This window comes from Oncorhynchus clarkii, unplaced genomic scaffold, assembly GCF_045791955.1.
Source record: "Oncorhynchus clarkii lewisi isolate Uvic-CL-2024 unplaced genomic scaffold, UVic_Ocla_1.0 unplaced_contig_10520_pilon_pilon, whole genome shotgun sequence".
Taxonomy (NCBI): domain Eukaryota; kingdom Metazoa; phylum Chordata; class Actinopteri; order Salmoniformes; family Salmonidae; genus Oncorhynchus; species Oncorhynchus clarkii.
The window spans coordinates 112,611-131,400 of NW_027258065.1; the positions used below are offsets into that span (position 1 = coordinate 112,611).

The following is an 18,790-nucleotide window of genomic DNA, read 5'->3' on the forward strand; positions in this document are numbered from 1 at the left end:
GTTATTCTGTGGAGGCTATAAATGGTGTAGCATAATAACTGTAAAGTCAATTGCTCCAAAAGAAACAAACAAGTCATGGAAAGGAATCTCCCTAATTAGGCTACATGAAGTTGGATGCAATGCCGAGGTCATAGGGCTAGAGTTACACACATATTTCATTTTTATTTTAAAAAGTATAATGTTTTAGGTATGCAAAATACTCAAACTTGGTTGTGCAGTCAGCCTGGTTAAAAGGCATCCTTTTAGAGGGAGTTCTATTATGACCGTGTACGGGGCATGCGCGTTTCTCCAAGGCCAGTTTCCATAGCAGTGGTCGCACCGCGAGATAAGTTCTCCAAGTTATGATGATTGACTGACACGCACCGTGCGAGTTCCTTTGATATGGATCTTACTATGGACTTACGTACGTTACATTTTATATAGCCTAGTAGCCTTCCTAATTGTTGCCTGACCAATTGATTCAGTGCGCTTTTGCGTTTTGGCAAGAGACTGTAGCTGAGACAAAAGTCCGACTGATTGGGTAAAACAAACAATTATGGGCAATCAAGACGGTGAATTATGCTTCTTAATTTGAGCTAATATTTATTTTTGTCATCACAGTGTGCTTTTCGTTTTTGAACGCCATCCGACAAAAGTAAGTAATTTTCTAATAATTTTGAATACACTTTACAGATGTAAAAAGGTACACTTCAATAGCTTATTTGATGTGTTATGATATGTGTATAATCAGTGTATGTATTTTATGTTTGCAGCTGTGCACGTTGGTGTTTTGGAAAATGGTTAGTTCTGATTGTGGTGTTTGCTAGCGTTGTTGAGTGTGTGACTGACAGATGATGAAAACAAAACGCATCATGGAACATTCGCAGTTTAACGTCCGGTTGGTGCATTTTGTTATGGCTTCTATATATTAAAGCCATTTGACTCACTATACATTTTCCTGTCTCGATTTATGTTTCAACTATTGTGGGAACTAGGGCTACATTATTTGCCTAGCAAAACAGTGTAGTCGGAGAAACCATCCGATTGGCAGGAGCGCAAATAAGAAGCCTGGGTCCTATTCATTAGTCCACACCGGAGCAAAACGTTTTGCAACTGCAAACGAAAACGAGGGTTTAGTCCAGACTAGTCTTTCCCAGTTTCAGTACATTTTCTTCCGTATGGCGCTTAATGAATACACCACAGGGATTTATTACTGAATTTGCTAGGCAACTGAATTTCAACCCCTGTCAATGAACTCAGGAGGCAGACAGGATCATACGCCCATGTCAAAGCGCTGGCTCAATGCCCAGGTGTGCCAAATTTAAGATGACGACAAAACGATTAGCTCTACAGCATCATCATTTTTCATGCACTAACATTCTGACAATTGAATTTTGAGAATAAAGAGAAAGGTCATTATGATTTTGACAGCTTAGTGGAGAAGGTAAGACGAGGAAGGGACCATTTTAAGTCAGATATAACGATAGAAACATCGTGGCATAGGAGGTGTTTGTCCGCGTAAATGTCATAGAAAAAGTTCAGCTTTGATTGGGAAAGGTTAAAATGTTGTGCCTGCCTGACTGCTCAAAGCAATATCCTCCTTGTGAAACGAACTTCTGTTTTTAAAAACCCGATAGTCCAAAGAAAAGGAAGTAGATTTGTTTTCATCTTAACCAAAACCGTCCAGAAGGGTTGGATATTATGACCACAGTTGAGTCCGTCCCAAACGGCACCCTGTTCTTTATATAGGGCACTACACTCGACTAGAGCGCTATGGGTCCTGGTCAGAAATAGTGTAATATATAGGGAATCGGGTGCCATTTGGGACGTCGGCCCAGAGTGTTTAGATATTATGCTGAACCGCTATGGACACTGTGAGAAAAGCTGTTAATACAGGATGGTTGTGGGGGATGGTAACGATGCCGTCATGCTCCAACTCAACTAATTTCCCTGGCAAATGTAACCGCAGCCTACCAAGTGTGGCATCATGCATTCTAAAAGAGACACAAAACATCCTTTCACTTTTGGTGTGATGATGGAAGGGGGGGGGAATGAAGAACTTTGGATCCTAGTCATCATAGACTATAACCAGGGTCCTAGTTATCATAGTCTATAACCAAACCAGGGTCCTAGTCAATATAGTCTATAACCAGGGTCCTAGTCATCATAGTCTATAACCAGGGTCCTAGTCATCATAGTCTATAACCAGGGTCCTAGTCATTATAGTCTATAACCAGGGTCCTAGTCATTATAGTCTATAACCAGGGTCCTAGTCATTATAGTCTATAACCAGGGTCCTAGTCATTATAGTCTATAACCAGGGTCCTAGTCATCATAGACTATAACCAGGGTCCTAGTTATCATAGTCTATAACCAAACCAGGGTCCTAGTCAATATAGTCTATAACCAGGGTCCTAGTCATCATAGTCTATAACCAGGGTCCTAGTCATCATAGTCTATAACCAGGGTCCTAGTCATTATAGTTTATAACCAGGGTCCTAGTCAGCATAGTCTATAACCAGGGTCCTAGTCATCATAGTCTATAACCAGGGTCCTAGTCATCATAGACTATAACCAGGGTCCTAGTCATCATAGTCTATAACCAAACCAGGGTCCTAGTCAATATAGTCTATAACCAGGGTCCTAGTCATCATAGTCTATAACCAGGGTCCTAGTCAGCATAGTCTATAACCAGGGTCCAAGTCATCATAGTCTATAACCAAACCAGGGTCCTAGTCATCATAGTCTATAACCAGGGTCCTAGTCAGCATAGTCTATAACCAGGGTCCTAGTCATCATAGTCTATAACCAGGGTCCAAGTCATCATAGTCTATAACCAAACCAGGGTCCTAGTCAATATAGTCTATAACCAGGGTCCTAGTCATCATAGTCTATAACCAGGGTCCTAGTCAGCATAGTCTATAACCAGGGTCCTAGTCATCATAGTCTATAACCAGGGTCCTAGTCATCATAGTCTATAACCAGGGTCCTAGTCATCATAGTCTATAACCAGGGTCCTAGTCATCATAGACTATAACCAGGGTCCTAGTCATCATAGTCTATAACCAAACCAGGGTCCTAGTCAATATAGTCTATAACCAGGGTCCTAGTCATCATAGTCTATAACCAGGGTCCTAGTCAGCATAGTCTATAACCAGGGTCCAAGTCATCATAGTCTATAACCAAACCAGGGTCCTAGTCAATATAGTCTATAACCAGGGTCCTAGTCATCATAGTCTATAACCAGGGTCCTAGTCATCATAGTCTATAACCAGGGTCCTAGTCATTATAGTTTATAACCAGGGTCCTAGTCATTATAGTCTATAACCAGGGTCCTAGTCATTATAGTCTATAACCAGGATCCTAGTCATTATAGTCTATAACCAGGGTCCTAGTCATCATAGACTATAACCAGGGTCCTAGTCATCATAGTCTATAACCAAACCAGGGTCCTAGTCAATATAGTCTATAACCAGGGTCCTAGTCATCATAGTCTATAACCAGTGTCCTAGTCAGCACAGTCTATAACCAGGGTCCTAGTCATCATAGTCTATAACCAAACCAGGGTCCTAGTCAATATAGTCTATAACCAGGGTCCTAGTCATCATAGTCTATAACCAGGGTCCTAGTCATCATAGTCTATAACCAGGGTCCTAGTCATCATAGACTATAACCAGGGTTGTAGCCTATAACCAGGGTTGTAGTCTATAACCAGGGTTCTAGTCTATAACCAGGGTCCTAGTCATCATAGACTATAACCAGGGTTGTAGCCTATAACCAGGGTTGTAGTATAACCAGGGTTGTAGTCTATAACCAGGGTCCTAGTCAGCATAGTCAAAACCAGGGTCCTAGTCAGCATAGTCTATAACCAGGGTCCTAGTCATCATAGTCTATAACCAGGGTCCTAGTTATCATAGACTGTAACCAGGGTCCTAGTTATCATAGTCTATAACCAAACCAGGGTCCTAGTCAATATAGTCTATAACCAGGGTCCTAGTCATCATAGTCTATAACCAGGGTCCTAGTCATCATAGTCTATAACCAGGGTCCTAGTCATTATAGTTTATAACCAGGGTCCTAGTCATTATAGTCTATAACCAGGGTCCTAGTCATTATAGTCTATAACCAGGGTCCTAGTCATCATAGACTATAACCAGGGTCCTAGTCATCATAGTCTATAACCAAACCAGGGTCCTAGTCAATATAGTCTATAACCAGGGTCCTAGTCATCATAGTCTATAACCAGGGTCCTAGTCAGCACAGTCTATAACCAGGGTCCTAGTCATCATAGTCTATAACCAGGGTCCAAGTCATCATAGTCTATAACCAAACCAGGGTCCTAGTCAATATAGTCTATAACCAGGGTCCTAGTCATCATAGTCTATAACCAGGGTCCTAGTCAATATAGTCTATAACCAGGGTCCTAGTCAGCACAGTCTATAACCAGGGTCCTAGTCATCATAGTCTATAACCAGGGTCCAAGTCATCATAGTCTATAACCAAACCAGGGTCCTAGTCAATATAGTCTATAACCAGGGTCCTAGTCATCATAGTCTATAACCAGGGTCCTAGTCATCATAGTCTATAACCAGGGTCCTAGTCATCATAGACTATAACCAGGGTTGTAGCCTATAACCAGGGTTGTAGTCTATAACCAGGGTTCTAGTCTATAACCAGGGTCCCAGTCATCATAGACTATAACCAGGGTTGTAGCCTATAACCAGGGTTGTAGTATAACCAGGGTTGTAGTCTATAACCAGGGTCCTAGTCAGCATAGTCAAAACCAGGGTCCTAGTCAGCATAGTCTATAACCAGGGTCCTAGTCATCATAGTCTATAACCAGGGTCCTAGTTATCATAGACTATAACCAGGGTCCTAGTTATCATAGTCTATAACCAAACCAGGGTCCTAGTCAATATAGTCTATAACCAGGGTCCTAGTCATCATAGTCTATAACCAGGGTCCTAGTCATCATAGTCTATAACCAGGGTCCTAGTCATTATAGTTTATAACCAGGGTCCTAGTCATTATAGTCTATAACCAGGGTCCTAGTCATTATAGTCTATAACCAGGGTTCTAGTCATCATAGACTATAACCAGGGTCCTAGTCATCATAGTCTATAACCAAACCAGGGTCCTAGTCAATATAGTCTATAACCAGGGTCCTAGTCATCATAGTCTATAACCAGGGTCCTAGTCAGCATAGTCTATAACCAGGGTCCTAGTCATCATAGTCTATAACCAGGGTGCAAGTCATCATAGTCTATAACCAAACCAGGGTCCTAGTCAATATAGTCTATAACCAGGGTCCTAGTCATCATAGTCTATAACCAGGGTCCTAGTCAGCATAGTCTATAACCAGGGTCCTAGTCATCATAGTCTATACCCAGGGTCCTAGTCATCATAGTCTATAACCAGGGTCCTAGTCATCATAGTCTATAACCAGGGTCCTAGTCATCATAGACTATAACCAGGGTCCTAGTCATCATAGTCTATAACCAAACCAGGGTCCTAGTCAATATAGTCTATAACCAGGGTCCTAGTCATCATAGTCTATAACCAGGGTCCTAGTCAGCATAGTCTATAACCAGGGTCCAAGTCATCATAGTCTATAACCAAACCAGGGTCCTAGTCATTAGAGTCTATAACCAGGGTCCTAGTCAGCATAGTCTATAACCAGGGTCCTAGTCATCATAGTCTATAACCAGGGTCCAAGTCATCATAGTCTATAACCAAACCAGGGTCCTAGTCAATATAGTCTATAACCAGGGTCCTAGTCATCATAGTCTATAACCAGGGTCCTAGTCAGCATAGTCTATAACCAGGGTCCTAGTCATCATAGTCTATAACCAGGGTCCTAGTCATCATAGTCTATAACCAGGGTCCTAGTCATCATAGTCTATAACCAGGGTCCTAGTCATCATAGACTATAACCAGGGTCCTAGTCATCATAGTCTATAACCAAACCAGGGTCCTAGTCAATATAGTCTATAACCAGGGTCCTAGTCATCATAGTCTATAACCAGGGTCCTAGTCAGCATAGTCTATAACCAGGGTCCAAGTCATCATAGTCTATAACCAAACCAGGGTCCTAGTCAATATAGTCTATAACCAGGGTCCTAGTCATCATAGTCTATAACCAGGGTCCTAGTCATCATAGTCTATAACCAGGGTCCTAGTCATTATAGTTTATAACCAGGGTCCTAGTCATTATAGTCTATAACCAGGGTCCTAGTCATTATAGTCTATAACCAGGGTCCTAGTCATTATAGTCTATAACCAGGGTCCTAGTCATCATAGACTATAACCAGGGTCCTAGTCATCATAGTCTATAACCAAACCAGGGTCCTAGTCAATATAGTCTATAACCAGGGTCCTAGTCATCATAGTCTATAACCAGGGTCCTAGTCAGCACAGTCTATAACCAGGGTCCTAGTCATCATAGTCTATAACCAGGGTCCAAGTCATCATAGTCTATAACCAAACCAGGGTCCTAGTCAATATAGTCTATAACCAGGGTCCTAGTCATCATAGTCTATAACCAGGGTCCTAGTCATCATAGTCTATAACCAGGGTCCTAGTCATCATAGACTATAACCAGGGTTGTAGCCTATAACCAGGGTTGTAGTCTATAACCAGGGTTCTAGTCTATAACCAGGGTCCTAGTCATCATAGACTATAACCAGGGTTGTAGCCTATAACCAGGGTTGTAGTATAACCAGGGTTGTAGTCTATAACCAGGGTCCTAGTCAGCATAGTCAAAACCAGGGTCCTAGTCAGCATAGTCTATAACCAGGGTCCTAGTCATCATAGTCTATAACCAGGGTCCTAGTTATCATAGACTGTAACCAGGGTCCTAGTTATCATAGTCTATAACCAAACCAGGGTCCTAGTCAATATAGTCTATAACCAGGGTCCTAGTCATCATAGTCTATAACCAGGGTCCTAGTCATCATAGTCTATAACCAGGGTCCTAGTCATTATAGTTTATAACCAGGGTCCTAGTCATTATAGTCTATAACCAGGGTCCTAGTCATTATAGTCTATAACCAGGGTTCTAGTCATCATAGACTATAACCAGGGTCCTAGTCATCATAGTCAATAACCAAACCAGGGTCCTAGTCAATATAGTCTATAACCAGGGTCCTTGTCATCATAGTCTATAACCAGGGTCCAAGTCATCATAGTCTATAACCAAACCAGGGTCCTAGTCAATATAGTCTATAACCAGGGTCCTAGTCATCATAGTCTATAACCAGGGTCCTAGTCAGCATAGTCTATAACCAGGGTCCTAGTCATCATAGTCTATAACCAGGGTCCTAGTCATCATAGTCTATAACCAGGGTCCTAGTCATCATAGTCTATAACCAGGGTCCTAGTCATCATAGACTATAACCAGGGTCCTAGTCATCATAGTCTATAACCAAACCAGGGTCCTAGTCAATATAGTCTATAACCAGGGTCCTAGTCATCATAGTCTATAACCAGGGTCCTAGTCAGCATAGTCTATAACCAGGGTCCAAGTCATCATAGTCTATAACCAAACCAGGGTCCTAGTCAATATAGTCTATAACCAGGGTCCTAGTCATCATAGTCTATAACCAGGGTCCTAGTCATCATAGTCTATAACCAGGGTCCTAGTCATCATAGACTATAACCAGGGTTGTAGCCTATAACCAGGGTTGTAGTCTATAACCAGGGTTCTAGTCTATAACCAGGGTCCTAGTCATCATAGACTATAACCAGGGTTGTAGCCTATAACCAGGGTTGTAGTCTATAACCAGGGTCCTAGTCAGCATAGTCAAAACCAGGGTCCTAGTCAGCATAGTCTATAACCAGTGTCCTAGTCATCATAGTCTATAACCAGGGTCCTAGTCATCATAGTCTATAACCAGGGTCCTAGTCAGCATAGTCAAAACCAGGGTCCTAGTCAGCATAGTCTATAACCAGGGTCCTAGTCATCATAGTCTATAACCAGGGTCTATAACCAGGGTCCTAGTCATCATAGTCTATAACCAGGGTCCTAGGCACCATAGTCTATAACCAGGGTCCTAGTCATCATAGTCTATAACCAGGGTCCTAGTCATCATAGTCTATTACCAGGGTCCTAATCATCATAGACTATAACCAGGGTCCTAGGCACCATAGTCTATAACCAGAGGTTTTCCTGGTCAGGTATTGTGTTCAGGAGAAATGCCTGGGATGTGTCCCAAATGGCACACTTGTCTCTATATAGTGCACTACAGACAGAGCACTATGGGTCCTGGTTTAAAGTAGTGCACTGAATGGGGCGGCAGGGTAGCCTAGTGGTTAGAGCGTTGGACTAGTAACCGGAAGGTTGCAAGTTCAAACATAGGACCTTGATCCTATGTGTCGCTGTCTTCTGTGTTCCAGATGAGCTGTTTTGGGCGGGGGCTGAGGCGGACGGCCCCTGCACGCGGCAGCAGCAGGAATGAGCTGGTGACCCCCTCGACAGCATCTCTCTCCAGGGTTAACGGCTGGGCCTGTCCCCCTCACTCCTTCCAGCTGGTGGGATGGACAATATACAGCTACATGGCTGTAGTTGGCTTCGGGATCTATATCCCACTACTACCTTCACCCTGGAGCCACATGGCCTACTCTGTAACCTTTACTCAAGGAGTCAAGGACTCTGGGTCGAAAGCAGAGGTTGAAGAGGTTTCAAGGGGGCCTGGGGTCAAACACTTTCAAATACTTGGGCTGCACTCAATTTACTTTGCCTGGTACAAGTAGAACCAATAAAATTAGTTTTCCAGGTACAAGTAGAACCATTTGATTTAGTTTTCCAGTTTTCCAATAGAATAGTACCAAAAGTCATTCTCAACTCAAATAAGTGTAAATATTTGACCGAGGGGTTCAGGTCAGATGTTTTCTGCGAGATGTCTTGCTTGGTTTCAGTTCCTGAAATATTTCTGCTTTGAGTGAAGAGCAAGACCTATAAATTGCCCAGAAGGCTTTGGTGTTGCCTTGCGTCCCAAAATGGCACCCTATTCCCTACACAGTACACAACTTTTGACCTAAAGTAGTGCACTATGTAGGGAATAGGGTGCCATTTGGGATGTAAGCCACTGTCATCACAGCTCTTTTGTCTTGATTTGACTGCAGTATGATGTCAGCTGCACCTCTTGTTTAAAGACTAGCAGGTTGATGGCAGAAACAGAAAGGGTAGATTTATTCAGACTTGGCACTACTACTCCTCCTCACATAGAGAAGCTTTTGTGTACCTCGATGGCTCTCCTAAAGGCCCCGTTTCTTATGTGTGGCTCCTCCACACACAATGGAATCTTCTGTGAGAAGATCATGAATGAGTTGAATGTTATATTATTCACTAGTATACCGTATAGTCATTTGAAGTCACTGTGAGGTCTGTGAAAATGACATCTGGACTGAGAGTGGACACTATGTCATACGTCGATACTGAATCAGATATTCAAGCTGGTTTGGATTCTAATATGGTTCATGCTGTGGCTATTTGATCAATCGTATCAATATTTCCCTTGTTAGTCCCTTGACCTTTCCACTATGCAGCTGACTGGTATAGCCTTCATTGTGCACCTGGTCAGCCATCTAGCTGCCGTGTCTATAGACCCAGCAGAGGCAGGCGTCCGTGCCAAGAAGAGCTACTCCAACCCACTGCCTGTCTTCGACAAGAAGAAACAACCACATGTTATCCACAACCTACACTGCTACCTGTGTAAAATCAATGTGTATGTATCTCACACAAGTCTCGTTAAAAAGGGCAATCTGGAATTGGTCAAATGTTTTCATTCACTTTTAAAAGTGGCGGCCGGACATTTGGTTCTGGTTTGAATTCAGGATTACCCCTTTAAAAGTATATATTTCTGGCCTGTTGCATTATACTATAAAATATTATACTGTTTTTTTTCTCATTGAAGAAATCAACAAGGTTGATGTGGTGTCTGTGTCTTTCTCTAGGGACCCGAAAGTGAAACACTGTGGTGTGTGCAACAAGTGTATTGAAGACTTTGACCACCACTGTAAATGGCTGAACAACTGTGTGGGGGGGCAGAACTACTGGTAAGAGGAAGCATGGGAGGATGGGAGGATGGGAGGATGGGAGGATGGGAGGATGGCCCATTTCAGTCAACGTTGACTACTAAGAGTTTGAGGAAATATTGTTTTGAGTATCGTTCTTTTTAAATGTAGTTTATTTCAGCCACTTTGCTTTAGCTTCTGCTTTGCTTGCTCTTTGGGGTCTGGGCCGGGTAACTGGAAAGCACTTTGTGGCTCATATAAAAAGGACAAGGTTAAATCCAATACATTTGATTGAGATCAAAGCCACATTTCTCTATGTTTCTCCTCCTCAGGTACTTCTTTGTGACGGTGTTGTCTGCTACACTGGGCGTCCTTGTGCTTCTCATGGTCGTCCTGTTCATCTTCATCCAGCATTATATGGACCCTGCCAGTCTCCGCACCGCACCACAGTTTACCAGTGAGTTTATCTCCGCACCGCACCACAGTTTACCAGTGAGTTTATCTCATCATCGCACCACAGTTTACCAGTGAGTTTATCTCAGCACCACAGTTTACCAGTGAGTTTATCTCCGCACCACAGTTTACCAGTGAGTTTATCTCCGCACCGCACCACAGTTTACCAGTGAGTTTATCTCTGCACCGCACCACAGTTTACCAGTGAGTTTATCTCTGCACCGCACCACAGTTTACCAGTGAGTTTATCTCTGCACCGCACCACAGTTTACCAGTGAGTTTATCTCTGCACCACAGTTTACCAGTGAGTTTATCTCCGCACCACAGTTTACCAGTGAGTTTATCTCCACACCACAGTTTACCAGTGAGTTTATCTCCGCACCGCACCACAGTTTACCAGTGAGTTCATCTCCACACCACAGTTTACCAGTGAGTTTATCTCCGCACAACAGTTTACCAGTGAGTTTATCTCCGCACCTCAGTTTACCAGTGAGTTTATCTCCGCACCGCACCACAGTTTACCAGGGAGTTCATCTCCGCACCACAGTTTACCAGTGAGTTTATCTCCGCACCGCACCACAGTTTACCAGGGAGTTCATCTCCGCACCACAGTTTACCAGTGAGTTTATCTCCACACCACAGTTTACCAGGGAGTTCATCTCCGCACCACAGTTTACCAGTGAGTTTATCTCCGCACCACAGTTTACCAGTGAGTTTATCTCTGCACCACAGTTTACCAGTGAGTTTATCTCCACACCACAGTTTACCAGTGAGTTTATCTCCGCACCACAGTTTACCAGTGAGTTTATCTCCGCACCACAGTTTACCAGTGAGTTTATCTCCACACCACAGTTTACCAGGGAGTTCACCTCCACACCACAGTTTACCAGTGAGTTTATCTCCGCACCGCACCACAGTTTACCAGTGAGTTTATCTCCGCACCGCACCACAGTTTACCAGTGAGTTTATCTCCGCACCGGACCACAGTTTACCAGTGAGTTTATCTCCACACCACAGTTTACCAGTGAGTTTATCTCCGCACAACAGTTTACCAGTGAGTTTATCTCCGCACCGCACCACAGTTTACCAGTGAGTTTATCTCCACACCACAGTTTACCAGTGAGTTTATCTCCGCACAACAGTTTACCAGTGAGTTTATCTCCGCATCACAGTTTACCAGGGAGTTTATCTCCGCACCACAGTTTACCAGTGAGTTTATCTCCGCACCGCACCACAGTTTACCAGTGAGTTTATCTCCGCATCGCACCACAGTTTACCAGTGAGTTTATCTCCACACCACAGTTTACCAGTGAGTTTATCGCCGCATCACAGTTTACCAGTGAGTTTATCTCCACATCACAGTTTACCAGTGAGTTTATCTCCGCATCACAGTTTACCAGTGAGTTCATCTCCACACCACAGTTTACCAGTGAGTTTATCTCCGCACCGCACCACAGTTTACCAGTGAGTTCATCTCCACACCGCACCACAGTTTACCAGTGAGTTTATCTCCACACCACAGTTTACCAGTGAGTTTATCTCCACACCACAGTTTACCAGTGAGTTTATCTCCACACCACAGTTTACCAGTGAGTTTATCTCCGCACCACAGTTTACCAGTGAGTTTATCTCCGCACCACAGTTTACCAGTGAGTTTATCTCCACACCACAGTTTACCAGTGAGTTTATCTCCGCACCGCACCACAGTTTACCAGTGAGTTTATCTCCGCACCACAGTTTACCAGTGAGTTTATCTCCGCACCGCACCACAGTTTACCAGTGAGTTTAATTCCGCACCACAGTTTACCAGTGAGTTTATCTCCACACCACAGTTTACCAGTGAGTTCATCTCCACACCGCACCACAGTTTACCAGTGAGTTTATCTCCGCACCGCACCACAGTTTACCAGTGAGTTTATCTCCGCACCACAGTTTACCAGTGAGTTTATCTCCGCATCGCACCACAGTTTACCAGTGAGTTTATCTCTGCACCACAGTTTACCAGTGAGTTTATCTCTGCACCGCAGCACAGTTTACCAGTGAATTTATCTCCGCACCGCACCACAGTTTACCAGTGAGTTTATCTCTGCACCACAGTTTACAAGTGAGTTTATCTCCACACCACAGTTTACCAGTGAGTTTATCTCCACACCAGAGTTTACCAGTGAGTTTATCTCCGCACCACAGTTTACCAGTGAGTTTATCTCCGCACCGCACCACAGTTTACCAGTGAGTTTATCTCCACACCACAGTTTACCAGTGAGTTTATCTCTGCACCACAGTTTACCAGTGAGTTTATCTCTGCACCACAGTTTACCAGTGAGTTTATCTCCGCACCACAGTTTACCAGTGAGTTTATCTCCACACCACAGTTTACCAGGGAGTTTATCTCAGCACCACAGTTTACCAGTGAGTTTATCTCCGCACCACAGTTTACCAGTGAGTTTATCTCCACACCACAGTTTACCAGTGAGTTTATCTCCACACTACAGTTTACCAGTGAGTTCATCTCCACACCACAGTTTACCAGGGAGTTCACCTCCACACCACAGTTTACCAGGGAGTTCACCTCCACACCACAGTTTACCAGGGAGTTCACCTCCACACCACAGTTTACCAGGGAGTTCACCTCCACACCACAGTTTACCAGGGAGTTCACCTCCACACCACAGTTTACCAGGGAGTTCACCTCCACACCACAGTTTACCAGGGAGTTCACCTCCACATCACAGTTTACCAGGGAGTTCACCTCCACACCACAGTTTACCAGGGAGTTCATCTCCACACCACAGTTTACCAGTGAGTTCATCTCCACACCACAGTTTACCAGTGAGTTCATCTCCACACCACAGTTGTGTGATGAGTAACGGGATGGGGCTGGTCTTCCTGTCTGTAGGTGTGTTGAGTAACGGGACGTTGCTGGTCTTCCTGTCTGTAGGTGTGTTGAGTAACGGGACGTTGCTGGTCTTCCTGTCTGTAGGTGTGATGAGTAATGGGACGTTGCTGGTCTTCCTGTCTGTATGTGTGATGAGTAACGGGATGTGGCTGGTCTTCCTGTCTGTCTGTAGGTGTGATGAGTAACGGGACGTTGCTGGTCTTCCTGTCTGTAGGTGTGATGAGTAACGGGACGTTGCTGGTCTTCCTGTCTGTAGGTGTGATGAGTAACGGGACGTGGCTGGTCTTCCTGCCCCTGGCACCCATGGAGACAGGGTCAGGGAGTCTCCTGGTTGTCGCCTTCCTCACGGTCATGTTGGCTACTGGCTCTCTACTGCTGCTGGTTCACCTCCTGGGCTTCCACATCTATCTCTGTGAGTTACAAACTGGTCCAAGGGCTGTATGTATCAAGTGTCTCAGAGTAAAAGTGCTGATCTAGGATCAGGTTCCCCCCTGTCCATATAAGCGTTGTCATTATGATCTGAAAGGCAAAACTGATCCTCGATCAGCAGTTCTGTTCTGAGACTTTGTGAATACGGGCCCAGACCTGGTTAGAATATTGTACATATGTGAAAATACTTTTGAATACCTTCCAAATACTAGATGTTATCTTGATTTAGTACAGTGGAACCGATGCAATAGTGTATCTGTGTGTGAGTTGGCATGACAACACTTAATGTTTCTCTCTGAGGATGTTTGTCTTGCAGTGTTCTAACACTACACAAGGTCATCACAACCAGACGCTACATACTGCATGTCTTCCTTCCTTCATTACTGTCTTCTCTTCCTCTGGTCTCTGCAGTGTTCAACAAAATGAGCACGTATGACTACATTATAACAAGACGTCGTAAACAGGCCAGCCAGCAGGACATAGAGATGGGTTTTCCCCAGTCATCTGACAGCAACGGCAACGCAGGACAGGTCAGATCCTTTGTTTCACTACTCCTATCTGGCCGTGGTGATTAACCAACCAGGATTTCTGGAAAAACTTGGCATTTTGGGAAAGTTACTGGAATTTTGCAACTCTAATTCCAATAGTTGCATGCAAACTGTTTTTTTTCAATCCCACAGCCATGAGTTTGGTACAAGTGAGACTACACAATCATGTATTCTCAGGATCGATATGTTGATTTGATTGTTTTTTAGAATCATCCGCAAATGGAGCCCTCCATCGATTGTGATGCGTTGTTGTCAGACAGTGTCAGGTAGGTAATCCCACTAGGAAATCATGATACCGATGCATTTGGTTTGGCATACAGACACAGGTGCTGGAAGTTCTGCTATGCAGCTGTGAAATTGTAATCTTCCAAAGTGTAAAAGTTATCTCAAAGATAGACTTGTAGAATCACACATTATTGTAGTTATCGCAAAGATAGACTTGTAGAATCACACATTATTGTAGTTATCTCAAAGATAGACTTGTAGAATCACACATTATTGTAGTTATCTCAAAGATAGACTTGTAGAATCACACATTATTGTAGTTATCTCAAAGATAGACTTGTAGAATCACACATTCTGCATGGCACCTCCTTGTTTTTTCCTGTGGTAGCTGCAAGAATCAGGAAACGGGAACTATTGCAAGTCGACCTTCTGGATCTTTCTGTACTGAGGTCAGTTACCCTAACCAAATGAAAGGTTATCACTAAACTACTTTCGTCATCGTATTCTAAAGTAATATTTGGGGTATTGTCTGTATGGAGGTCTTTTGTTTCAGAACTATCAGTTAGGACCATTTTGCAAGAAAATATTATAATAAAATAAGTCAATATGTTCTTGTTCTAGTTGGACAACTTTACTAAATCATCAGAAAAGGAAAATGGCTTTTACTATGGCACAGAGCTACCCACCCAGATTATACCAGGTGAGTTTACCCACCCAGATTATACCAGGTGAGTAAACCCACCCAGATTATACCAGGTGAGTTTACCCACCCAGATTATACCAGGTGAGTAAACCCACCCAGATTATACCAGGTGAGTTTACCCACCCAGATTATACCAGGTGAGTAAACCCACCCAGATTATACCAGGTGAGTAAACCCACCCAGATTATACCAGGTGAGTAAACCCACCCAGATTATACCAGGTGAGTAAACCCACCCAGATTATACCAGGTGAGTTTACCCACCCAGAGTATACCAGGTCAGTATACCCACCCAGATTATACACGGGGAGTTTACCCACCCAGATTATACCCGGGGAGTTTACCCACCCAGATTATACCCGGGGAGTTTACCCACCCAGATTATACCCGGGGAGTTTGAGCAGACATTTTCAATTCAGCATGAACTTTTTTTAAACGGGTCTTTCCTATTTAGCAAGAGCTGTGTCCCAAATGACACTCTGTTCCCTATTTAGTTCACCACCTTTGACCAGCCCCCAGTGAATATGGGTCCTGGTCAAAAGTAGTGCACTGCATAGGGAATATGGTGCAATTTGGGACACAGCCCTAGGTGATTATGGCTGTGATTTTCCTCACTGACATGTTTTAAATGTTCTGTCTGGAAGGTGAAGTGGTGATGGATGACCCCTTGGGCTGGAGGTTGGGTGGAGGTGGAGAGGGCCCCAGAGCAGGCCCGTGTGAGGGGGGTCCCTTGCACTGACAGAGCTCATCAGTAGCTGGTCTCTGATGCTCTGCAGGTGGCCACACACATTACCTGAGGAACTAAAGGCATTGACACGCCATAGTGACTGTCGGCCGTGTGCAGTACAGTAGATCACCTACTGGATGTTGACTAACTGCGGTCGATACAACATGTCAAATCTTTGGGAAATGAACAAACAATGACAGTTGATGTTGTCTGGTCAGAAGCCATGGAATCGTCCACCGGCAGCAGTATTGACCCAGCACAACACTGGGGAACAAATAGAATGTTCATGCTGGACTGAAACCATTGTGATGCGTCCTGCTGTTGCCTATGACGATCACCACTTGAAACTGGAAATGGACATTCATAATTGACTATTTTAATCGGATGTTTACACTGAGTGACGGGAAGGACATTTATATTGCAGCAATTGTATGTATTTTATCTGGGGATTTAAATAATTGTTTTACCTGTGTTGTATGAGTTAATTTAGCCATATCAGATCATAATGTTCTTGCCTGAATTTAAAAAAATTAAATGTGTAAACATACCGTACAAACTCTTGACTGAAATGTTCCATTCCCTAGTTAACCACACAGTGGCGCTACTGAGACTCCTTGAACTACAATTGAACTACAATAAATCTCATTCATTTATACCCTATGTATTATCCAGGCAAGGAAGTGACAGAGCATTTGTCATTCCTAAGAAACATTTCCTGGAGCTGTAAATTGAGTGTCTTGGATAATCCGTGAGTGCTGTACAGTGGTGGCTGGTAGCACTTTAAATGGGGAGGACACGGATCATAGTAATGGATGAAAAGGAATGAATGTATTTTGTTTGATACCATTCCGTTCACTCCATTCCAGACATTATTATGAGGTGTCCTCCTCTCACCAGCCTCTGGTGCTGTTTCACCACCAGCCTGCCTGGCCCCAGTGGACACTGCGTTATATCATCTCCAGTTCTCCATGTTAAATCATTACCACTAGTTGTATAACCCTTTAAAGAGGTTTATGCCGTGAGTGGACAAGATCAGAGAATTAACCATACCTAGAAATCAAATGACCCACAGAGGTTAGATGGGGGGCAGAGTGATACAATTACAGAGACGTTGAGACTTTGATTTTCAAGTCCCATGTGTGTTCCAAGCAGAACTGTTGACGTTGAAGGAAGGAGAGGGTTCTGTCCTAATCTCTATCTTTTAGGGAATATCTTATTTCCCTAGAGAGAGGATGCGTCTCAAATGACACCCTATAAGCCCTGGTTAACAGAAGTGCACTAAAGGAATAGGGTGCCATTTGGGATGCAAATTGTATCTTTGAGGAAAATCTTCTTTCCCTAGAGAGAGAATCCCACAGGCCATGTGTTGACCAGCCCACACAAGACATCCTGTACCCGGACTAGAGCCAGGGTGTATTTCCTGGAGAAAATATGTTTTTATTTTCTAATCTTTTTATATACATGTCATGACCTTTGACCTTGGACCTTAGTGTTGTGCTACTGCTTTCTCACTCTGCCTGTACTGTCTCTTTATTGTGGAATACATTTCACTCAGAATGTATATTCTGAAGTATTACATTATTGGATGGGAGTACAATTGATTGATTAGCAGCAGCTACTACAGGTGAAAGTACAATCACCTCACTGGCTGATCTAACATTTGATAGATGGTTTAGAAGCCCCCCCGAATACGCCATACTGCAAAAGAGCATGACAGAACAGAGATTCCCACGGAACGGAAGGAATTCACTTATCCTATTATGGATAAAACAAAACAACGCCCTGCGTCACCTTCATGAGAATAGATTGATGTTTACACGAGTGGTAGGAGTGCTGCAGCCAATCAGTGGCCTGGATTTCTCCCCGCATTTCTTTCTGGGAGGCGAACAGCAAGACAGGCATTTGAGATTCTATATAGCGGGAGAATATAGTGTTGGCAACGCTCTTTCAACCTCCAACATTCCTCGACATGCAGTTATGATTTTGTGGAATTGACAACAAAGAACAGTGGATTGGAGAAGGATTGAGATATCAGGTAAATGGGTTATTTTACAGAGGTGGTAAAATATTTTTGGCAAAAGAACAGCTATTGATGTTGACAGGTTATTTGTTTTGGTGTTCGTTTATTTTGACACTGACACAGTCCGGTTCAATGCCTTTTTATAAATATGCAACTTGATAGCTACAAATGTAAATGTATTTCAATATTTCATTGCACTAAATGATGTTGTGCATTATATGCAGGAAGTCGCTTGATTGTCAAATATGCTTTCGTTTTCCCCTCATTTGAAAGCTTCTGGTCTTTTACGCCGTTTGGTTCTGGAATTATGCCTTGCATAACGGTGTATCGTTTACTGAATTGTAGACGCTGTCAATGGTGTATACGCATATTCAATGTATTGCCAGGTATTGCGTTATGCACTGGCAAGTGGCAATAGAAGAGCGGCGACTGCAGCCTGTGCATGGCCACAATAACAATGGTCACGTGCCACCGTGGACTATTCCAGAGACCACTACTGGAGCATGCATTTCTGCACATTTGCAAGTTTATGTAACCAGTCTCGCGCATGAAACACGCTCATACTGCATTACACAACTTCCGTACTGTCAACTTAAACAAAACCATAGTATAGTCTATGTCGTTTGTTCTCCCGACGTTTTACATGTGTTGTTGTTACCTTCTCCCTACTACCTCAAGGTCCGTGATGACATAGGAGATCCTCTTGAAACTGTAGGACAGATCGTTTGTATCGAACCCTGCGCTGCCTTCTAATGCATGACTATTACATCATGTCGCCTGGACAGCCTAGAAGGGAA

The 18,790-nt window shown here is 43.5% G+C and overlaps 1 protein-coding gene across 2 annotated transcripts; it reads left to right on the plus strand.

The window, feature by feature from the left end:
• Positions 1-16,529, plus strand: LOC139394710 (zinc finger DHHC-type containing 11). 2 transcript variants are annotated; one of them, XM_071142810.1, is made up of 12 exons: positions 1-403; positions 601-634; positions 8,374-8,601; positions 9,526-9,704; positions 9,934-10,035; positions 10,326-10,450; positions 13,599-13,754; positions 14,183-14,301; positions 14,527-14,585; positions 14,933-14,993; positions 15,166-15,244; positions 15,891-16,529. In XM_071142810.1, the coding sequence occupies exons 3-12, from the start codon at positions 8,374-8,376 to the stop codon at positions 15,983-15,985; spliced, it is 1,203 nt and encodes a 400-aa protein (XP_070998911.1). In that variant the 5' UTR covers positions 1-403; positions 601-634; the 3' UTR covers positions 15,986-16,529. The 2 variants fall into 2 exon arrangements, with proteins under 2 accessions (XP_070998911.1, XP_070998910.1); XM_071142809.1 differs by having other exon boundaries at positions 43-634.
• Positions 16,530-18,790: the final 2,261 nt, after the last annotated feature.